The 24563-nt window shown below is 38.4% G+C and overlaps 1 protein-coding gene across 5 annotated transcripts in view; it reads left to right on the top strand.

The window, feature by feature from the left end:
* CLIP1 (CAP-Gly domain containing linker protein 1) overlaps positions 1-24563 on the top strand; it is an 868764-nt gene that overhangs the window by 251722 nt on the left and 592479 nt on the right. For all 5 annotated transcript variants that reach the window (XM_053701760.1, XM_053701761.1, XM_053701758.1 and 2 more), the window contains exons 3-4: positions 13546-14117; positions 16750-16874. In XM_053701760.1, the coding sequence (XP_053557735.1) occupies positions 13546-14117; positions 16750-16874 (697 nt within the window). The remainder of the gene's footprint in view (positions 1-13545; positions 14118-16749; positions 16875-24563) is intronic.

The raw sequence follows: 24563 nt of genomic DNA, 5'->3' as shown, positions 1-24563 counted from the left end.
CTATTACTGGGGGGAAAGGAGTTTTTTTACCTCAGGATAAAAAGTCTAAAGGTAAATTTAAGGCTCCTAATAGTTTTCGTTCCTTTCGTCAGAATAAGGAACAAAAGTCGACTCCCTCCCCTAAGGCCATTGGTTCCAATTGGAGACCATCTTCAAATTGGAATAAAACCAAGCCTTATAAGAAACCAAATCCAGCCCCCAAGACTGCATGAAGGTGCGGCCTTCAATCCAGTTCAACTGGTGGGGGGCAGATTGAAATAATTTCAGGAAATTTGATCAGTTTCCGTTCAGAATTAGTGGAACAGAATATTGTGTCTCAAGGGTATCGAATGAGAAGATTCTTTCTTTCTCATGTTCCAACAAATCCTGTGAAGGCTCAGGCTTTACTGAAGTGTGTTTCAGATCTAGAGCTTTCAGGGGTGATTGTTCCAGTTCCTCTAAAGGAACAGGGTTTGGGGTTCTATTCAAACTATTCATTGTCCCAAAGAAAGAGAATTCTTTCAGACCAGTTCTGGATCTGAAACTTTTTAAAATCATTTTGTAAGAGTCCCAACTTTAAAGATGGTGACTATAAGGACTATTCTGCCTTTTGTTCAGCAAGGGCATTTTATGTTCACAATAGATTTACAGGATGCTTATCTTCATATTCCAATTCATCCAGACCATTATCGGTTTCTGAGATTCTCTTTTCTAGACAGGCATTACCAGTTAGTTGCCCTTCCATTTGGCCTAGCAACAGCTCCAAAAATCTTTTCGAAGGTTCTCGTGCCCTTCTATCTGTAATCAGAGAGCAGGGTATTGCAGTGTTTCCTTATTTGGACGATATCTTGGTACTAGCTCAGTCTTTACATTCTGCAGAATCTCACACAAAACAACTAGTGTCGTTTCTTCAAAGGCATGGTTGGAGGATCAGTTTACAAAAGTTTCTTGATTCCTCAGACAAAGGTCACATTTTTAGGTTTCCAGATAGATTCAGTGTCCATGACTTTGTCTTTAACAGACAAGAGACAAATAAAATTGGTATAAACTGTCAGTCTCGATTGTTCCCTTCAGTGGCTATGTGCATGGAAGTTTTTTAGGTTTTATGACTGCAGCATTGGATGCGATCCCCTTTGATCGTTTTCGTATGAGACCTCTGCAGCTTTGCATGCTGAATCAATGGTGCAGGGATTATACTTGGATATCACAACTAATATACTTAAATCCCAACATTCAACTCGCTCTGTCGTGGTGGTTGGACCATCATCAGATGTTCAAGGGGCCTCTTTAGTTCGTCCTTCCTGGACTGTGATCTCAACAGACGCAAGTCTTTCAGGTTGGGGAGCTGTCTGGGGGTCTCACAGGTTGCACAAGGGGTTTGGAAAGATTACCAATCAATATTTTAGAACTCTGTGCTATCTTCAGAACTCTTCAGGCTTGGCATCTGTTAAAGAGAGAACTTTTCATTTGTTTTCAGACAGACAATATCACAACAGTGACATATGCCAATCATCAGGGAGGGACTCGCAGCTCTTTAGCAATGGAAGAAGTATCTTGGATACTATCTTGGGCGGAGTCCAACTCTTATCTCAGTCGCCAGACTTTGTATCCGGCGGAGTGGTCTCTCCATCCAGATGTGTTTTATCAAATTGTACAAATGTGGGGTCTTCCAGAAATAGATTTGATGGCCTCTCGTTTTAACAGGAAACTTCCCAGATATCTTTCCAGATCCAAGGATCCTCAGGCAGAGATGGTGGATGCTTAAAGGGACACTGAACCCAAATTTTTTCTTTTGTAATTCAGAAAGAGCATGCAGTTTTAAGCAACTTTCTAATTTACTCCTATTATCAATTTTTCTTCGTTCTCTTGCTATCATTATTTGAAAAAGAAGGCATCTAAGCTTTTTTTGGTTTCAGTACTCTGAACAGCACTTTTTTATTGGTGGATGAATTTATCCACCAATCAGCAAGGACAACCAAGGTTCTTCACCAAAAATGGGCCGGCATCTAAACTTACATTCTTGCATTTCAAATAAAGATACCAAGAGAATGAAGAAAATTTGATAATAGGAGTAAATTAGAAAGTTGCTTAAAATTGCATGCTCAATCTGAATCACGAAATAATTTTTTTGGGTACAGTGTCCCTTTAAGTAGTTCCTTGGTTTTACCAACCTGCTTACATTTTTCTGCCTTTAGTTCTTCTTCCAAGGGTGATCTCCAAGATCATTATGGAACAATCTCATGTGCTTCTGATAGCACCAAGAAAAAAGAAGAGGGCGCCTCATAGAGTTATACGAATAGTTAGATTGTTTAGCACACAGAAAGTAATATGCTCACCATCGGTACTGTGACCGATGCTTAACGCAGGCTAGCACTTAATACAGCGGCTAGTACACTGTCAGCTATTCCTTTGCTGGGGGTTGCTGTGAATACTGGAATTCTCTCGTCCATACCGGAATTTCTTGCTGATTAGAAAGATCAGCTGAAGCTGGGTCATCAGATAAAAGACAAACTTCCAGAATGTTATTAAAACAAACACTTTAATATCTTTTTGATGCAATGCGTTTCTCTCTCTCGCTCTCTCTCGCACTCTCGCTCTCTCTCTCGCGCTCTCTCTCGCGCTCTCTCTCGCGCTCTCTCTCGCGCTCTCTCTCGCGCTCTCTCTCGCGCTCTCTCTCGCGCTCTCTCTCGCGCTCTCTCTCGCGTTCTCTCTCTCTTTCTTTCTCTCTCTTTTTCGCTCGCTCTCTCGCTCGCTTTCGCTCTTTCTTTCTCTTTCGCGCGCTCTCTTTCGCGCTCTCTCTCGCGCTCTTTCACGCTCCCTTTCGCGCGCTCTCTCTTTTGCGCTCTCTCTCTTTTGCGCTCTCTCTCTTTTGCGCTCTCTCTCTTTTGCGCTCTCTCTCTTTTGCGCTCTCTCTCTTTTGCGCTCTCTCTCTTTTGCGCTCTCTCTCTTTTGCGCTCTCTCTCTTTTGCGCTCTCTCTCTTTTGCGCTCTCTCTCTTTTGCGCTCTCTCTCTTTTGCGCTCTCTCTCTTTTGCGCTCTCTCTCTTTTGCGCTCTCTCTTTTGCGCTCTCTCTCTTTTGCGCTCTCTCTCTTTTGCGCTCTCTCTCTTTTGCGCTCTCTCTCTTTTGCGCTCTCTCTCTTTTGCGCTCTCTCTCTTTTGCGCTCTCTCTCTTTTGCGCTCTCTCTCTTTTGCGCTCTCTCTCTTTTGCGCTCTCTCTCTTTTGCGCTCTCTCTCTTTTGCGCTCTCTCTCTTTTGCGCTCTCTCTCTTTCGCGCTCTCTCTCGCGCTCTCTCTCGCGCTCTCTCTCGCGCTCTCTCTCGCGCTCTCTCTCGCGTTCTCTCTCGCGTTCTCTCTCTCTTTCTTTCTCTCTCTTTTTCGCTCGCTCTCTCGCTCGCTTTCGCTCTTTCTTTCTCTTTCGCGCGCTCCCTTTCGCGCTCTCTCTCTTTTGCGCTCTCTCTCTTTTGCGCTCTCTCTCAAAGTTTCCCAAACCTTAAAATGCCTATAAATACACCCCTCACCACACCCACAAATCAGTTTTACAAACTTTGCCTCCAAGGGAGGTGGTGAAGTAAGTTTGTGCTAGATTCTACGTTGATATGCGCTCCGCAGCAAGTTGGAGCCCGGTTTTCCTCTCAGCGTGCAGTGAATGTCAGAGGGATGTGAAGAGAGTATTGCCTATTGAATGCAGTGATCTCCTTCTACGGGGTCTATTTCATAAGGTTCTCTGTTATCGGTCGTAGAGATTCATCTCTTACCTCCCTTTTCAGATCGACGATATACTCTTATATTTACCATTTCCTCTACTGATTCTCGTTTCAGTACTGGTTTGGCTTTCTACAAACATGTAGATGAGTGTCCTGGGGTAAGTAAGTCTTATTTTCTGTGACACTCTAAGCTATGGTTGGGCACTTTATTTATAAAGTTCTAAATATATGTATTCAAACATTTATTTGCCTTGACTCAGAATGTTCAACTTTCCTTATTTCCAGACAGTCAGTTTCATATTTGGGATTATGCATTGAATTATCATATTTTTTCTTACCTCAAAAATTTGACTTTTTTCCCTGTGGGCTGTTAGGCTCGCGGGGGCTGAAAATGCTTCATTTTATTGCGTCATTCTTGGCGCGGACTTTTTTGGCGCAAAAATTCTTTTCCGTTTCCGGCGTCATACGTGTCGCCGGAAGTTGCGTCATTTTTTGACGTTATTTTGCGTCAAAGATGTTGGCGTTCCGGATGTGGCGTCATTTTTGGCGCCAAAAGCATTTAGGCGCCAAATAATGTGGGCGTCTTTTTTGGCGCTAAAAAATATGGGCGTCATTTTTGTCTCCACATTATTTAAGTCTCATTATTTATTGCTTCTGGTTGCTAGAAGCTTGTTCACTGGCATTTTTTTCCCATTCCTGAAACTGTCATTTAAGGAATTTGATCAATTTTGCTTTATATGTTGTTTTTTTCTTTTACATATTGCAAGATGTTCCACGTTGCAACTGAGTCAGAAGATACTACAGGAAAATCACTGCACAGTGCTGGAGCTACCAAGCTAAGTCTGCTATAAACTTTTGGTATCTGTTTCTCCAGCTGTTATTTGTATTGCATGTCATGTCAAACTTATTAATGCAGATAAAATTTCCTTTAGTACTATTACATTACCTGTTGCTGTCCGTCAACATCTAATTTTCAGAGTGTTCCTGATAACATAAGAGATTTTATTTTTTAAATCCATTAAGAAGGCTATGTCTGTTATTTCTCCTTCTAGTATACATAAAAGTCTTTTAAAACTTCTCTTTTTTTCAGATGAATTTTTAAATGAACATCATCATTCTGATACTGATAATGGTTCTTCTGGTTCAGAGGTTTCTGTCTCAGAGGTTGATGCTGATAAATCTTTGTATTTGTTCAAGATGGAATTTATTCGTTCTTTACTTAAAGAAGTGTTATTTGCATTAGAAATAGAGGATTCTGGTCCTCTTGATACTAAATGTAAACGTTTAAATAAGGTTTTTAAATCTCCTGTAGTTATTCCAGAAGTGTTTTATTTCCCTGATGCTATTTCTGAAGTAATTTCCAGGGAATGGAATAATTTGGGTAATTTATTTACTCCTTCTAGACGTTTAAGCAAATTATTTCCTGTGCCATCTGACAGATTAGAGTTTTTTGGGACAAAAATCCCTAAGGTTATGGGGCTGTCTCTACTCCTGCTAATGTACTACTATTTCTATGGCAGATAGTACTTCATTTAAGGATCCTTTAGATAGGAAAATTGAATCTTTTCTAAGAAAAGCTTACTTATGTTCAGGTAATCTTCTTAGACCTGCTATATTTTTGGCGGATGTTGCTGCAGCTTCAACTTTTTGGTTAGAAGCTTTAGCGCAACAAGTAACAGATCATAATTTTATAGCATTATTATTATTCTATAACATGCTAATTATTTTATTGGTGATACCATCTTTTGATATCATTTGAGTTGATGTCAGGTATATGTCTCTAGCTATTTTAGCTAGAAAAGCTTTATGGATTAAACTTGGAATGCTGACATGTCTTCTAAGTCAACTTTGCTTTCCCTTTCTTTCCAGGGTAAATAATCATTTCGTTCCTTTCCTCACAACAAGGAACAAAAGCCTGATCCTTCATCCTCAGGAGCGGTATCAGTTTGGAAACTATTTCCAGTTTGGAATATATCCAAGCCTTATAGAAACCTATAGTCAGCTCCTAAGTACCTATGAAGGTGCGGCCCTTATTCCAGCTCAGCTGGTATGGGGCAGATTACGTTTTCTTCAAAGAAATTTGGATCAATTCCGTTCTTAATCTCTGGTTTCAGAAACATTGTTTCAGAAAGGTACAGAATTGGCTTCAAGTTAAGGCCTCCTGCTAAGAGATTCTTTTCTTTCCCGTGTCCCAGTTGACACAGCAAGGCTCAGCATTTCTGAAATGTGTTTCAGATCTAGAGTTGGCTGGAGTATTTATGCCAGTTCCAGTTCTGGAACAGGGGCTGGGGTTTTATTTTATCTCTTCATTGTACCAAAGAAGGTCAATTCCTTCAGACCAGTTCTGGATCTATCATTATTGAATCGTTATGTTAGGATACCAACATTCAAGATGGTTACTGTAGGACTATCCTGCCTTTTGTTTAGCAAGGGCATTATATGTCTACAATAGATTTACAGGATGTGTATCTGCATATTCCGATTCATCCAGATCACTTTTAGTGTCTGAGATTCTCTTTTTAGACAAGCATTACCAGTTTTGTGGCTCTACTGTTTGGCCTAGCCTCAGTTCCAAGAATTTTTTTCAAAGGTTCTCGGTGCCCTTCTTTCTGTAATCAGAGAATAGGGTTTTGGTATTTCCTTATTTGGACGATATCTTGGTACTTGCTCAGTCTTCTCATTTTCGAAGAATCTCATACGAATCGACTTGTGTTGTTTCTTCAAGTTCATGGTTGGAGGATCAATTTACCAATCAGTTCATTGATTCCTCAGACAAGGGTAACCTTTTTAGGTTTCTAGATAAATTCAGTGTCTATGACTCTGTCCTTGTCAGACAAGAGAAGTTTAACATTGATATCAGCTTGTCAAAACCTTCAGTCACAATCATTCCCTTTGGTAGCCTTATGCATGGAAATGTTGGGTCTTAGGACTGCCGCATCAGATGCGATCTCCTTTGCTCGTTTTCACATGCGACCTCTTCAGCTCTGTATGCTGAATCAATGGTGCAGGGATTACTCAAAGATATCTCAATTAATATCTTTAAACCGATTTTACGACACTCTCTGACATGGTGGACAGATCACCATCGTTTAGTTCAGGGGGCTTCTTTGTTCTTCCGACCTGGACTATAATCTCAACAGATACAAGTCTTACAGGTTGGGGAGCTGTGTGGGGGTATCTGACGGCACAAGGGGTTTGGGAATCTCAGGAGGTGAGATTTCCGATCAATATTTTGGAACTCCGTGCAATTTTCAGAGCTCTTCAGTCTTGGCCTCTTCTGAAGAGAGAGTTGTTCATTGTTTTCAGATAAGACAATGTCACAACTGTGGCATACATCAATCATCAAGGAGGGACTCACAGTCCTCTGGCTATGAAAGAAGTATCTCGAATTTTGGTTTGGGCGGAATCCAGCTCCTGTCTAATCTCTGCGGTTTCTATCCCAGGTATGGACAATTGGAAAGCGGATTATCTCAGTCGCCAAACGTTGCATCCGGGCGAATGGTCTCTTCACCCAGAGGTATTTCTTCAGATTGTTCAAATGTGGGAACTTCCAGAAATAGATCTGATGGCTTCTCATCTAAACAAGAAACTTCCCAGGTATCTGTCCAGATCCCGGGATCCTCAGGCGAAGGCAGTGGATGCATTTTCACTTCCTTGGAAGTATCATCCTGCCTATATCTTTCCGCCTCTAGTTCTTCTTCCAAGAGTAATCTCCAAGATTCTGAAGGAATGCTCGTTTGTTCTGCTGGTAGCTCCGGCATGGCCTCACAGGTTTTGGTATGCGGATCTTGTCCGGATGGCCTCTTGCCAACCGTGGACTCTTCCGTTAAGACCAGACCTTTTGTCTCAAGGTCCTTTTTTCCATCAGGATCTAAAATCTTTAAATTTAAAGGTATGGAGATTGAACGCTTGATTCTTGGTCAAAGAGGTTTCTCTGACTCTGTGATTAATACTATGTTACAGGCTCGTAAATCTGTATCCAGAGAGATATAGTATAGAGTCTGGAAGACTTATATTTCTTGGTGTCTTTCTCATCATTTTTCTTGGCATTCTTTTAGAATACCGAGAATATTACAATTTCTTCAGGATGGTTTAGATAAGGGTTTGTCCGCAAGTTCCTTGAAAGGTCAAATCTCTGCTCTTTCTGTTCTTTTTCACAGAAAGATTGCTATTCTTCCTGATATTCATTGTTTTGTACAAGCTTTGGTTCGTATAAAGCCTGTCATTAAGTCAATTTCTCCTCCTTGGAGTTTGAATTTGGTTCTGGGGGCTCTTCAAGCTCCTCCATTTGAACCTATGCATTCATTGGATATTAAATTACTTTCTTGGAAAGTTTTGTTCCTTTTGGCCATCTCTTCTGCCAGAAGAGTTTCTGAATTATCTGCTCTTTCTTGTGAGTCTCCTTTTCTGATTCTTCATCAGGATAAGGCGGTGTTGCGAACTTCTTTTGAATTTTTACCTAAAGTTGTGAATTCCAACAACATTAGTAGAGAAATTGTGGTTCCTTCATTATGTCCTAATCCTAAGAATTCTAAGGAGAAATCGTTGCATTCTTTGAATGTTGTTAGAGCTTTGAAATATTATGTTGAAGCTACGAAATCTTTCTGTAAGACTTCTAGTCTATTTGTTATCTTTTCCGGTTCTAGGAAAGGCCAGAAAGCTTCTGCCATTTCTTTGGCATCTTGGTTGAAATCTTTAATTCATCTTGCCTATGTTGAGTCGGGTAAAATTCCGCCTCAGAGAATTACAGCTCATTCTACTAGGTCAGTATCTACTTCCTGGGCGTTTAGGAATGAAGCTTCGGTTGACCAGATCTGCAAAGCAGCAACTTGGTCCTCTTTACATACTTTTACTAAATTCTACCATTTTGATGTATTTTCTTCTTCTGAAGCAGTTTTTGGTAGAAAAGTTCTTCAGGCAGCGGTTTCAGTTTGAATCTTCTGCTTATGTTTTTTGTTAAACTTTATTTGGGTGTGGATTATTTTCAGCAGGAATTGGCTGTCTTTATTTTATCCCTCCCTCTCTAGTGACTCTTGTGTGGAAAGATCCACATCTTGGGTAGTCATTATCCCATACGTCACTAGCTCATGGACTCTTGTTAATTACATGAAAGAAAACATAATTTATGTAAGAACTTACCTGATAAATTCATTTCTTTCATATTAACAAGAGTCCATGAGGCCCACCCTTTTTTGTGGTGGTTATGATTTTTTTATATAAAGCACAATTATTCCAATTCCTTATTTTATATGCTTCGCACTTTTTTTCTTATCACCCCACTTCTTGGCTATTCGTTAAACTGATTTGTGGGTGTGGTGAGGGGTGTATTTATAGGCATTTTAAGGTTTGGGAAACTTTGCCCCTCCTGGTAGGAATGTATATCCCATACGTCACTAGCTCATGGACTCTTGTTAATATGAAAGAAATGAATTTATCAGGTAAGTTCTTACATAAATTATGTTATATATATGCAAAATAGAAATGGCTGCAGCACTCCAAGTTGTTTCTTTATAACATTTTTATTACAAGCAGTGAAATACAGGCGACGTTTCGGGCCTCTGCCCTTTCTCAAGCCAAGTGATTAGTACATAATCCAACTCCACCTTTTATAGGCAGTCCATGTGACACAACACAGGTGTAAATAATTACAATTGTGATAATACATATTCTTTCAACAGAATAAAAATAATCAATAAACAGTGATTTTGTTTCATAATCATAACTATGCATTTTTTATACAAAAAACCTTGTGATTTTCAATTTATGTAATTCTTTAAACACCTTCTTATTATTAAATATTTAGTGTTACTGTGAGGAAAATATAAAGTGACCTTAATATTTCATTATCTTATCTGTGAATTATGTGAGATAATTTCATGTTAGTGATTTTTCATTACCATTCATTTATACTATTTTAAAAAAATCTTTATTTTATTAAAAACAGTAATCAAACTAACAACTAAATTCTAATCTTGCAAGATATGTTTTATCTCTGATGGATGTTAAACAGGGGAATGCATACACTCTAATATTATTTACTCTATGTAAACCATAACAACAGCATTCAAAATAAAATCCTTATATTTTTTCAAACATCCTATTTTTATATTATGTTATTCAGCACATCTCTTTTTTCAAGTTGTTCTCTTTTCTTTATGTGAATCTTGATCTAAATCATAGAAAGAAAGTTTACAGTAAATTATCACAATCAACTCATTATAGAAACAAGAACAGGTTATAGTCTTTATTTAAACCTTTAGGGTGCATACTTTCTAGTCTATTGATCCAAATAACCTCTCTCTGCTGTAGTTTTTTAACCCTATCCTGTCCCCTTCTCTGTATTGGAACATGTTCAAGGATTTGAAACCTTAACTGGTTAACATTATGGTTTTTCTCTTTAAAGTGTGCAGATACAGGTAAATCTGAAATGGCCTTACGTATGGTGTATTTGTGTTGTGTGAGTCTGTCTTTCATTTTTTGGGTAGTTTCCCCTATGTATATTAATCCACAGGGACATTTTAGAGAATATATGACATGATCCGTTTGACAAGTAAACAAACCATTAATCCTATACTTTTTACCCGTGTATGGGTGGACAACCTCACTGCCTTTGATCACACAGCTACAATGTGAACAATTATAACAGGGAAAAGTGCCTTTCTTTTTTGAAAATGACATTCTTGTCTTACTACTACCTATGTCGGTTTTGATTAAATAGTCCTTTAGGTTTTTAGGTCTTTTGTATGATAGCAATGGAAAAGATTGAAATTCTTTTATATCCTGATAATTGTTTTTTAAAATATGCCAATGTTTTTTGACAATACCAAATATCTGCTTACTATTGACATTGTATGTGCTTACAAATGGAATTCTCTCCATCTGTTTGTTTTTCAATGTTTTTTGTAAAAGTTGATTACAAGGGATTTGATTGACCTTTTTTAATTCATCATCTAATATTTTTATCGGGTAACCCCTTTGTTTAAATTTTTGTCCCATTTCAAGTAACCTTCTATTGCATACATCTTCATCACTCACTATTCGTTTAACACGAATGTATTGTGATTTCGGTAGAGATTTAATTGTATTTTCTGGATGACAACTTGTATATGATAGAAACGTATTTTTATCAGTTTTTTTAACAAAAAGATCAGTTTTAAACTTATTTTCTTCTATTGCTACAGTCACATCCAGAAAATCAATACATTTTCTATCATACTGCATAGTAAATTCAATATTAGCCGGGTTTGAATTGATTTGTTTAAGAAACACCTCAAGAGTATCTTCATTGCCTAACCATATCATAAATACATCGTCTATATAGCGCCACCATACGCAAGCATGCTGTTTAAACAGTTCATTAGAATAGATGAAATCATCTTCAAATGTGCCCATATATATGCCTGCTTATGGTGGCGCCATATTAGCACCCATAGCGGTGCCTCTCTTTTGCCGGTAGTACATGTCACCAAATAGAAAATAATTGTTGTTCAATACAAATGCCAATAATTCAATTATGAAATTAATTTGTGAACCTGTATATATTTGTTCCTTAACCAAGTATTGTTTCACTGATTGTACACCCCCTACATGGGGAATACTTGTGTATAGATTTTTAACGTCTAAGGTGACTAGAATAGGGTTTTCTTGGCCATTTAGTTTAATCTCATTAAGCCTATTGAGGAATTCAGTAGAATCCTCCAAATAAGATGATAGTTTGGACACTATTGGTTTAAGTATTTTATCTAGAAAAGTGGCTATATTTGACAAGACTGAATCAACGCTTGCCACAATGGGGCGTCCCGGTGGATTAATGAGGGACTGCTTGTAATAAAAATGTTATAAAGAAACAACTTGGAGTGCTGCAGCCATTTCTATTTTGCATATTAATACCTGTCAAGGTGAGACAGCGGCTGCTTGCACCCTTACCGAGGACAGAATTGGTGCTGGACGTTAACTTGTTTGTATATATATATATATATATATATATATATATATTATAAGTGTATGTATGTATATATATATATATATATATATATATATATATATATACATACACACACTTATAATATATATATATATATATATATATATATATATGTGTGTATATTTATGTGTCTCTATATCTATCTATATATCTATGTATTTACTATAAATATTTCACATTCCTATTTTCTGCACATAGGAGAAGTATTTATAAATATATATTCCTGTTTATATCTATACCTATATATAATTTTGTATGATACATATTCTTGTATGTGAAATATTCGTATGTTCATGTCGGGTTAGCACACATGAGAATATGCGATCAGATTTGCGCACAATTTGGGTGTTTTTAGTTTTTTTTTTCTTTCCCTCTATTGACTTCTATGGGGGAATAGCTTATCGCGTACAATATTGTAAGTAGAGCTGCAACAACTAATCGCCATAATCGATTATGAAAATAGTTGTCAACGAATCTCATAATTGATTGATCGATTAGTTGGTCTGTGCACAACACCAGCTGCTTCACTCCAATGAACTCCTGCATATGGTATTGTGTTTTATGGTTATGTCCTTAGCCTAAAGGACGTCTACAGATGTCTACTTTTCACTTTTTCAGGACAGTATATGTTTACAACTACCCCTGGCTTATGTGCAACCCAGATATAATAGTCATCATTTGGATTGTTTATATTAAATCTGGTGATTTGGAACTATGCTTTTCATGATATGGTGCCAATCTTGTTGTTTACACCTTGCCTCTAGATTGATGGGAGTTATTTAAATTGATGTGCACTATTATCTGTTTGCACAATTATTAGCGTATTGCTTGCTATTGCTGAATATATGTACTGTATAAATTAATGTGTAAGGCTTTGTCCTGTTATTGATATACAGTCCTTAGCGCTTTTGATTTTGTTTTTTATTGTTTTTTTATAATTTTTAATAAATTGTGATATGTACCAGATTCAACCTTTATAAGTATATATCCGTTATTTTTAGAGCGGACTAGATATTTCCCTTAACCTTATAGCTGGTTATTTACCATTGCATATAGATATTCAAGATATATTTATGTTAGAATGAAGTTAAGGGTTACTTTATTGAGAGGCCCCTTGTCAAGGTAGAAAACACTTGACATTGGTGAAGAGCTAACAAAGAAAAATATCCCACTTTGGTGAAATTGGCAAAACCCTACTTATACACCTCAACAGCCTTTTCTCTGCTGCAGGAAATATAGCTGCAAACAGAGAACCAACCTTAGCCAGAAGCATGTGGACATGTTGAGATTTTTGCATTTCAATGCAAAGTTTCTGAAAGAGTGAATAACAGAATGTTATTAACAGTGATAGTCTAACTCTTTCTAGTTCTACCTCTTTTCAAACAGTTTGTGGTTTTGTTTAATTATAAAACTGTGCTCTGCTGCATAAAAATTGAAGAAACAGTTGTGTTAATGTAAAGTTTTAGTCTGAAGTTTTTATTTGTAACACTCAATAAGTGGATTTTATTTAAAACATAGAAAACTATTATTGATTCTCTTTTTATCCGATTAGTCGATTAATCGAAAAAATAATCGGCCGATTAATCGATTATGAAAATAATCCTTAGTTGCAGCCCTAATTGTAAGTTCTGCTTTTTACGCACGTCAGGTTAAAGCGCAAGCGAAAATGTTCTTCTTTCAACTCATAATACGAGCGCAACCGGGCGCACACAAAAAGCTTCTAGCACAGTTAATACTCAAGCGGGGGCGTTAAATAACCCTTCACTTGTAATCTGGCCCTAAGTGTGTGAATTTTTATTTTTGTACATTCTTTTTCAATGTTTGTTTCTTTTAAAACAAAGTGTTCCATTTCTCACCTTTTTCTTGTCTGTTCATTTTAGCTCCCTCGATTAAAGCTGGCGCATTGGATAAATCAATAGCTGCACCCACTCCAGAAGTAAATGAAAAGTTTGTTGATGATTACCGAGTTGGAGAACGTGTTTGGGTTAATGGCAATAAGCCTGGATACATTCAATTTCTTGGGGAGACCCAATTTGCCCCAGGACAGTGGGCTGGTATTGTACTAGATGAAACAATTGGTAAAAATGATGGAGCTGTAGCAGGTGTTCGCTATTTTCAGTGTGATGCCTCAAGGGGGATTTTTACCAGACCATCAAAGTTATCACGCAAGCCATTGGAGGATGAGACCAATGGAACAGAAACAGCTTCTACATCAAGAGCTACCTCACCAACCGCTGTGTCTTCTACAAATGTTGTTTCTCCTGTTACTGCTTCAGCTCCAGTACCTACAGCAACACCTCTAAAGAGCTCTTCTCCTCCTGCTAAGGACATATCCACACCAGCCCAACTAAGTAATCTTACAAGAACAGCAAGTGAATCTATATCCAATTTGTCTGAAACTGGATCAGTCAAGAAGGGAGAACGGGAGCTTAAACTAGGGGACAGAGTTTTGGTTAGAAATTTTTGTTTCTTTATTTGCTTTTGTATTATGTTTTAAATGAATATTATCTCAGCGATCTATTAGCATTGTAATATGTTACAAATTTTAGATGGGAACTTGATCAGAATACAAAGCAGAAAATAAATCATTTTGATAATTGACAAACTTCTCTTTATCATACTTTCTATCGCTTATTCTCACTGTCTTCTATCTATCTACGTCTAAAAAGACTGTCCACCTTGCCTAAATACAAGTGAAAGGAATTGTCTGGGGCATTATCATTTGCTTGTTTAGGCTATGGTTACCATTTTTATGTAGATAGGTTTTAAACCAGTATCCTACTTTTCTAAATTTTGTACTACACACTGACACTCTGCCCAGTGGAACAATTTGAAAGAAAGAAAAAATAAAAGCAATAACATAGAAACATAGCTTTTGATAGTAGATAAGAGCCAAAAAGGCAGATAGTCTGCTCATGTTATTGTTTTCTTAGGATAACCTTATACATGTTCCAGGCATTTTTCTTATTCTTTTACTGTCCTTGTATTTACCACCTGTATTGGAAGCTTATTCCATGAATCCACCAAAAAAATAAAACTGCTTCTCACATTTCTCCTGAATCTGCTACCCTCTACAATTTTTTTGTTTTCTTTAGAAAGATAGATAACGCCTTTACTACCCATTCCCCAGCTTTGCACAACCAACTGATTGTTGGCTCGGTCTGAGGGATTTTTTCAAACCTGACCCCTAGCCTTTCCCAGTCTGCAAAGCTGTTATTTTTTTTTTTATGTAACCCATACTTATGTGCAATGCATTTTTTTATTATTACATTTCTATGTAAGACCAAGAGAAAAGGAAACAAATTTATTCAAGAGGCATTTTACTTTTTTGTCTCAGCTAATTTGCAATGCAATTTTCAACTACTGCACTATATTATAAAACTTTACAAATTGCTTTATTCTCCTGTTAACCAACACATTGCAATTGAACTGGTGATTTAGTGTAACTGCCTAATTTTAAAATTTTATTTTATTTAAAAATGACCTTCAGAAAAATATTATCTCAAAGTGAAAAAAAGTTCTGTCTCTGGGATCATAGAGTATTTATTTATCTGTATGTGTTTTATTTTAAACCATGTACCATTTTAGTATCTCTACTTTGGACAGTTTCTAGTTTATTTATATCATGGATATATGGTCTCACTGCACCCAATATTCCAGATGAGACCTAACCTAGTTATCTGTAAAGTGGCATAAGAGCCTTGCTATTTCTGCCACTAATACCTCCCCGCCATGCGACCAGGTATTCGACTGGCCTTACCGGCTGACGGTGAATTATCAGCTTTTTACTAAAAAAAAAGGATTGTTGTTAGCAATACATAATTAAAGTCCTAAGACTTTTTTTTAATATGATTACATTTTGTCATAATGTAATTCTTGCATGGTGTGTCATGTGAACCTTTGTTTTTTAATTTATTATATCCATAATGATAAACAACCTAGGTAACACATGGGGCTCTTATAGCTTTATGGGCACTAAAACCTTACACTTATTTTGTCAATATTTAAACAAATTCATTAAAAAATACATTTACATATTAAACTTAGGATAATCTTTGCTTTGATTATAAAATTAGAAGTAGCATTTATTTAGTGTTTCATTTCCCTTTTAAGGCAGTAAGCATATTGTGTAGTGCTTTACTAATATATTTAATTTAATTTATCTTACTGTTTTTATGTATACATCAACAAAACTCTTAAACTGCAACCTTTTTTAAAAACCTAGAGGACACAATAGGTAAATTATATTCTCTTTGTATATTTAAAACTATATCACTATTTTTTTGTGCCAAGTATATTGATTAAAATTGTTTATTGAGGATATTTTTAATGTGTCTTAAAATGTACTGCAATGATAAGCGTTGTATATATTAACTTCTGTTGTTTCTGGCTGATTTAATTTGTTCTACCTGTACTCACGCACGTATATCTCACAATTCTTGCTTATTTTTTCTCTGTTTACAAACCACCAAATCCATCTCTTTGATTAAAGAAACTAGTGAGATTACAATTCGTTTTTACCTGTAATTTAAAACTAGTAAACACATTTTCAGTTTGGTTTGAAAATGTGTTTAATGATAAATAAACTTCTATAAAAAGAGTTTAGCATTGCTTTATTATGCTGCTAAAGGCACAGTAAAGTCAAAATTAAACTTTCATGATAAGGATAAAGCATGCCATTTTAAACAACTTTCCAATTTACTTCCGTTATTAAATTTGCTTTGTTCTTTTGGTATCTTTTATTGAAGAGTAAATATAGGCAGGCTCATAAGAGCTCAGGAGTGTACTCCATGGCAGCAGTGTTTTGCAACATTGTATAACAAAGCTACACATAATGTTGCAAAACACTGCTGCCGTAGAGTACTAAAGACACGTGCACACTCCGGAGCTCTTATGAGCATAGCTAGTTTTACTCTTCAATTAAAGATACCAAGAGAACAAAGCAAGTTTGATAACAGAAGTAAATTGGAACGTTGTTTAAAACTGCATGCTCTATCCTAAACATGAAAGTTTAATTTTGACTTTACTGTCCCTTTAAATAACCTGTGCATATAGCTGGTAAAACTTTCTCCTTTTGTTTTTAGGTAAGTGGCTCCAAAGCTGGTGTCATACGCTTCCTGGGTGAAACAGATTTTGCAAAAGGAGAATGGTGTGGAGTTGAATTAGACGAGCCATTAGGAAAAAATGATGGTGCTGTGGCTGGAACAAGGTTAGTTTAAATTCCCTTTCATCTGTTTCAAGGGCCATTATTGTCGAAAATGACATGCTCTAATCTGTTATGTATGTATGTATGTATGTATATGAATGTGTATATATATTTTTGGTTTTATATTTCTTTAAGCAAAAAATACACTTTATTACAAAAAAATACATAAAACACAGTACTTTAAACCCAATCCTCTAGTAGCCACTCAGAAGAATAAGTCCCATAAGGTCAACCAAAGTTAATCATAAAATAAGATTACCCAAAAATCCCTTCTAGTCCTCAGTGATGAAAGGTATTTAACCCTTAATAGTCCTTAATACTGACCGGAATTTCTAAAATAAATATACACAGTCCAGTATCACAAGGCAACTATGTGCATGTACTACTGTTTATCTGCTCACTTGTAGTTTAAGGAGCTTGAAAACAAATGCTGTTTGCAGGATGGAAAGAAAGGTGTGCATAAACAGTGTCTGCTCTCCTCTCTCTATTTTTTTTTAATCAAATATTCACTGTGTGATTGGTGGGGCATGTAGATAGTGAGGACAGAATAACTACAAAGAAGGGGGGGAGTGGACAATTTCTTTCCTATGGCATGGAGAGTCCACAACTTCATTCCAATTACTAGTGGGATATTCAACTCCTGGCCAGCAGGAGGAGGCAAAGAGCACACAAGCAAAGCTGCTAAGTGTAATTTCCCTTACCCATAATCCCCAGTCATTCTCTTTGCCTTTGGAAATGGAGGCTGTGCGAAGATGGTGTCTAAAGATATTTAATCCTTTTATGGGTAATTTTCCCTGCAAGCAAGGATTGGGGTTATGTTGTGTCCATGTCAATCTCTTAAGTAAGAGTAATGGTGGCTATTAGCAGTTAGAAAGCGGCGAGTTTGTCTTTGCTTTATTTCTTACATTATTGCTACCCCTTCATAGAAAGCCAGGGTTGGTTACTCTGCTCTTTCTTTTTCTTTAGGTCCCTGATAGAGAGTGGAGTATCTTTTACACCTAAAAAGCTGTTCCTGCACTGCAGCTGGATCGGCAGGTAAGTGCATTTGCCTTCTAGGTATTGAAGGATAACACTCTTAAGGTTAATTCCTCTAGTGGATTATTTCATGGAACAAGACCATAAAGTTAGGTTTTTAGTTGGGCAGTTTGGCAGGCACTGGCATATGTGATATTTTATGAAAACTTTAAGGGGTTAATCACGTTTACCCTTAGTTTGTGAAGAGACTGACTGAAGGGGTAATTTAAGGCAGTTTTGGAACTATAGGATATTTTTTTATTATTATGAGATGCAGTGCTGTGTACTTTAGTTGTATGCAGGTCGGACAGAAACGCACGCTTTTACAGTGACGCAGTTTTCTTTTTAGTCCGATCATGTGACCCGCCTCTCTTCTGTCTTTAATATGCGGAACGGAGTGAGTTAGACATCTTGCGATCTTTTCGCCTATCTCTGTGCCTGCTTCGGTTGGATCACTGAATTTTGCTAATCTGGCATCCTACTGATAGCGGATCTAATCAGATATCACTTGTTGATTTTCTGGAGTGACTATGGTCTCGGTGTGGTAAATATTTCTCATATTTTATATATTTGATATATTTTAAAATCGATTCATACCATAGTTCATCCATTACGTTTGACAAATGTTTGCTTTGTCTGAAGGCTCAGGTTGTACTTCCTGTGCAATTTTGTTTCACTTGCTTATCTAAGACCTTAAAATTTTAAGATAAATGACTCCCTTCTGAGCCTTTTGTTTCTCTCAGGATAATGCTGTTCAGGATATGCCTCAGCTTTCTCTTCAAACGTCTCAAGCTATGGTTGTTTCACATGCTGTGCCCTGCGGTTCCCCTCAACCTCCTGGGGTTGTTTATTTGCCAGGAGATAACTTCTGCGGTGTCTGCAGCTTTATCTGCTTTCCCTTTTTCGGGTAAGCGGAAATCTAAACATTTTTCTACTAGTAAGGTTTCTGACCCTTCTATGTCTGCTCTGGTCAACCTTTCTCAAATGTCTGATGAGGAGGATACTTCAGTAGTTTCTGACATGACATGATGGGGGAACATTCTTCAGAATCTGAAGAAGTTAATTTCAGATTTAAGCTTGAACATCTCCATTTGCTTCTGTAGGAGGGTCTAGCTACTTTAGATGACTCCGAACCTTCGGTTGCTGTCAACCCTAAAAAGTCCACTAAACGTAATAGAGTTTATGATTCTCCCTCATCTGTGGATGTTTTTCCTGTTCCAGACATAGCTCAGGAATGGGATAAGCCAGGGGTTCCTTTTTCTCCTTCCCCTGTTTTTAAAAAGATGTTTCCTGTTGCGGACTCCATTCGTGACTCTTGGCTCACTGTGCCTAAAGTAGAAAGAGCTTTCTCTATTCTAGCCAAAAGAGCTACCTTTCCTATAGAGGATTGTTGTTCTTTTAAGGATCCTATGGATAAGAAGCTAGAGGCTTACTTAAAGAAGATGTACATCCATCAAGGATTACAGTGGCAACCCTGCAACAAGTATTGCAACGGTTGCGGGAGTAGCATCTTATTGGTGCAATGCCTTGTCTGATCTGATATCAGAAGAGATTACGATAGAGGAGATCCAAGATGGGATCAAAGCTCTTAAACTGGCCAATATCTTTATCTGTGATGCCAACATGCAGGTAATTAGACTGGGAGCTAAGATGTCTAGCTTCACTTTTCTAGCTAGCAGAGCTCTGTGGTTAAAATCTTGGTTGGCTGATGTGACTTCAAAGGCCAAGCTTTGTCTTTTTAGCTTTATAAAGGTAAAACTTTATTTGGTCCTGGTCTGGCGGAAATCATTTCCGAAATTACGGGTGGAAAGGGATCTTTCCTACCTCAGAACAAGAAGAATAGACCTAAGGGTCGCCAGCATTCTAATTTTCGCTCCTTTCTTAACTTTAAAGGACGGCAGTCTTCCCCCTCTTCTGCCAAACCAGAGCAATCCAAGACCTCATGTAGGTCCAGTCAGCCTTAGAATAAAGGGAAGCAAAACAAGAATCCTTCCACTGATTCTAAATCAGCATGAAGGGTCCGCCCCGATCCAATTTTGGATCAAGTGGGGGGCAGGCTTTCTCTCTTTCAGCAAGCTTGGATATGCAATGTCCCAAATCCGTGGGCTGTGGACATAGTATCCCAGGGTTACAAAATAGGATTCAGGCTTCCCCTCTAAGTGGCATATTTCTCCTGTCAAGACTATCCACAAACCAGATAAAGAGGGAGGCCTTCTTAAACTGCGTAGAAGACCTATCCTCCCTGGGAGTAATTGTTCCAGTTCCTATTGAGGAACAGGGTCTAGGATTCTATTCAAATCTATCTGTGGTTCCCAAAAAGGAGGGAACTTTCCGTCCCATCGTAGACCTAAAGTGCCTCAACAAATTGAGTTCCGTCCTTTAAGATGGAAACAATTTGTTCCATTCCTCCATTGGTTCAGGAAGGTCAGTTCATGATGACCATAGACCTGAAGGATGCGTATCTCCATGTTCCCATTCACAGGGATCATCACCAGTTTCTGAGATTTGACTTTTTGGACAAGCATTTCCAGTTAGTTGCGCTTCCGTTTTGGTCTTGCCACGACTCCCAGAATATTCACATAGGTTCTGGGGGCCCTTTTGGTGGTGGTCATATCTCAGGGAATTGTGGTGGCACCTTATCTAGACGACATCTTGGTTCAGACACAATCTTTTCAAGTAGCAAAATCTCATACAGAGATGTTGTTGTCCTTCCTACGTTCCCACGGAAGGAAAGTGAATCTGGAAGAGTTTCCTTGTTCTAGCTACAATGGTGTGTTTCTTAGGGACAGTCATAAATTCCCTGTCCATAAAGATTTTCCTGACGGATGTCAGAAAATCTAAACTTCTTGCTTCATGCTTTTCTCTCCAGTCTGCTATTCATCCATCAGTGGCTCAATGTATGGAGGTGTTTGGTCTGATGGTTGCTTCCATGGACATCATTCCTTTTGCTCGGATCCATCTGAGACCACTGCAACTAAGCATGCTCAGTCAATGGAACGGTTTCCAATTTATCACAGAGGATAGATCTGGATCCTCTTAACAAGAGGCTCTCTTGGTGGATTTCACAGGAACATCTGTCTTAGGGCACTTGCTTCCTGAGACCTTCCTGGGTGATTGTGACTACGGACACCAGCCTGTTCGTCTGGGGAGCAGTTTGGGACTCTCTAAAAACTCAGGGCCTCTGGACTCGGGAGGAGTCTTCTCTTCCCACAAACATTTTGGAGTCGAGAGCAATCTTCAATGCCTTGACAGCTTGGCCTCAATTATCTTTAGTCCGGTTTATCAGATTCCAGTCGGACAACATCACCTCAGTGGCTTACATCAACCACCAGGGAGGAACTCTGAGTTCTTTGGCCATGAAGGAGGTGACTCACATTCTGCAGTGGGCGGAAGCTCACGATTGTCTCCTATATGCCATCCACATTCCAGGAGTGGACAACTGGGAGGCGGATTTTCTGAGCAGACAGACTTTTCACCCCAGGGAGTGGGCTCTCCATCCGGAAGTGTTTTCAAGGATAACACTCAGGTGGGGGGTTCCGGAGTTGGATCTGATGGCGTCTCATTAAAATGCCAAGTACGGTTCAAGGTCAAGAGATCCTCAGGCCGCTCTGATAGACGCTCTAGCGGTTCCTTGGATCTCTCTGGCATACCTGTTTCCTCAGTTTGCTCATCTTCCACAAGTCATTGCTCATATCAAACAAGAGAGAGCATCTGTAATTTTAATAGCTCCGGCATGGCCTCGCAGGATCTGGTTCGCGGATCAGGTGAGGATGTCATCTCTTCCACCTTGGAGGTTACCTATGAGGAAAGACCTAATTTAAGGTCCATTCTTTCATCCAAAACTGGATTCTCTGAAGCTGACTGCTTGGAGATTGAATGCCTAGTTTTGTCTAGACCTGGTTTTTCTAAAGCGATCATAGATACGCTTCAGGCTCGTAAACCTGTTACTCGCAGGATTTACCATAAGGTATAGCGTAAATACCTTTTATTGGTGCAAATCTAAGGGTTTCTCCTGGAGCCGGGTGAGGATAACACGTATTTTATCTTTTCTTCAGGATGGTCTGGAGAAAGGGTTGTCAGTCAGTACTCTGCAGGGTCAGATATCTGCACTGTCTTCTTTTGCACAAACGCCTGGCTGATTTGCCAGATGTTCAAGCTTTTGTTCAGGCCCTGGTCAGAATCAGGCCTGTGTCTAAACCTATTGCTCCTGTTTGGAGCCTAAACCTTGTTCTTAAAGTTTTGCAGCAGGCTCCGTTTGAGCCAATACATTCTGTTGATATTAAATTGTTATCTTGGAAGGTTTCGTTTTTTCTTGCTATTTCTTCTGCTCGCAGAGTGTCTGAGCTTTCGGCTCGGCAGTGTGATTCCCTGTACCTTATTTTTCATGCAGATAAGGCGGTCCTTTGTACTAAGTTTTCTCCCTAAGGTTGAGTCGGATCGAAACATTAATTGGGAAATTGTTGTTCCTCCTTTTTGTCCTAATCCTTTTTTTTTCAGAAAAAATGTTTGCTGCATAACCTGGATGTTGTGTGTGCTCTAAAGATTTTCGGCAATGTTCTGCCCTCTTTGTGGCTTTCTCTGGCAAGCATAAAGGTCAGAAGGCCACTTCTACTACCCTTTCTTTCTGGTAAAGAAGTATTATTGGTTTAGCGTATGAGACAGCTGGACAGCAGCCTCCTGTGAGAATAACGGCTCATTCCACTAGAGCTGTCTCCTCATCCTGGGCTTTTAAAAATGAAGCATCTGTGGAACAGATTTCCAATGCAGCAACATGGTCCTCTTTGCATACTTTTTCCAAATATACTTTTGTCTAGGCTGAGGCCTCTTTTGGGAGAAAGGTTCTTCAAGCGGTGGTGCCTTCTGTTTAGGTCCTCCTGCCTTGTTCTCCCTCCCTTTTCATTCTGTGTCCTCTAGCTTGGGCATTGGTTCCCACTAGTAATTTGAATGAAGTTGTGGACTCTCCATGCCATAGGAAAGAAAACAAAATGTATGCTTACCTGATAAATTTCTTTATTTCCGGGCATGGAGAGTCCACTACCCCGCCCTCTTTTTAATATAAATTTGGCAGTTTTTTTGAGTAAACCTCAGGCACCTCTATTCCTTTGTGTTTCATCTTTTTCCATTTTCCTTTGGCTGAATGACTGGGGATTATGGGTTAGGGAAGTTACACTTAACAGCTTTGCTGGGGTGCTCTTTGCCTCCTCCTGCTGGCCAGGAGTTAAATTTCTTTCATGTAATTAGCAAGAGTCCATGAGCTAGTGACGTATGGGATATACATTCCTACCAGGAGGGGCAAAGTTTCCCAAACCTTAAAATGCCTATAAATACACCCCTCACCACACCCACAAATCAGTTTTACAAACTTTGCCTCCTATGGAGGTGGTGAAGTAAGTTTGTGCTAGATTCTACGTTGATATACGCTCCGCAGCAGGTTGGAGCCCGATGATATACTCTTATATATAGCATTACCTCTGCTGATTCTCGTTTCAGTACTGGTTTGGCTTTCTACTACATGTAGATGAGTGTCCTGGGGTAAGTAAGTCTTATTTTCTGTGACACTCTAAGCTATGGTTGGGCATTTTTATATAAAGTTCTAAATATATGTATTCAAACATTTATTTGCCTTGACTCAGGATGTTCAACGTTCCTTATTTCAGACAGTCAGTTTCATATTTGGGATAATGCATATGAATAAATCAATTTTTTTCTTACCTTAAAATTTGACTTTTTTTCCCTGTGGGCTGTTAGGCTCGCGGGGGCTGAAAATGCTTCATTTTATTGTGTCATTCTTGGCGCAGACTTTTTTGCCGCATTTTTTTTTCTGTTTCCAGCGTCATACGTGTCGCCGGAAGTTGCGGCATTTTTTGACGTTTTTTGCCCCAAAAGTGTCGGCGTTCCGGATGTGGCGTCATTTTTGGCGCCAAAAGCATTTAGGCGCCAAATAATGTGGGCGTCTTTTTTGGCGCTAAAAAAATATGGGCGTCAGTATTGTCTCCACATTATTTAAGTCTCATTATTTCTTCTGTTATGTGTGATCAGTCCACGGGTCATCATTACTTCTGGGATATAACTCCTCCCCAACAGGAAATGCAAGAGGATTCACCCAGCAGAGCTGCATATAGCTCCTCCCCTCTACGTCAGTCCCAGTCATTCTCTTGCACCCAACGACTAGATAGGATGTGTGAGAGGACTATGGTGATTATACTTAGTTTTTATGACTTCAATCAAAAGTTTGTTATTTTACAATAGCACCGGAGCGTGTTATTACTTCTCTGGCAGAGTTTGAGGAAGAATCTACCAGAGTTTTTTACTATGATTTTAACCGGAGTAGTTAAGATCATATTGCTGTTCTCGGCCATCTGAGGGAGGTAAAAGCTTCAGATCAGGGGACAGCGGGCAGATGAATCTGCATTGAGGTATGTAGCAGTTTTTATTTTCTGAATGGAATTGATGAGAAAATCCTGCCATACCGTTATAATGACATGTATGTATACACTTCAGTATTCTGGGGATGGTATTTCACCGGAACTACTCTGTTAAAAGTCACTAATCCTTTTAATAAGTATTTATCATGTTAAACGTTTTTGCTGGAATGTAGAATCGTTTACATTTCTGAGGTACTGAGTGAATAAATATTTGGGCATTATTTTCCACTTGGCAGTTGTTTGCTTTTAATTG

Source organism: Bombina bombina, chromosome 2 (genome assembly GCF_027579735.1).
Source record: "Bombina bombina isolate aBomBom1 chromosome 2, aBomBom1.pri, whole genome shotgun sequence".
Lineage (NCBI taxonomy): Eukaryota > Metazoa > Chordata > Amphibia > Anura > Bombinatoridae > Bombina > Bombina bombina.
Note: the sequence above shows the minus strand (reverse complement) of the source record. Positions and strands in the feature narration are given on the sequence as shown.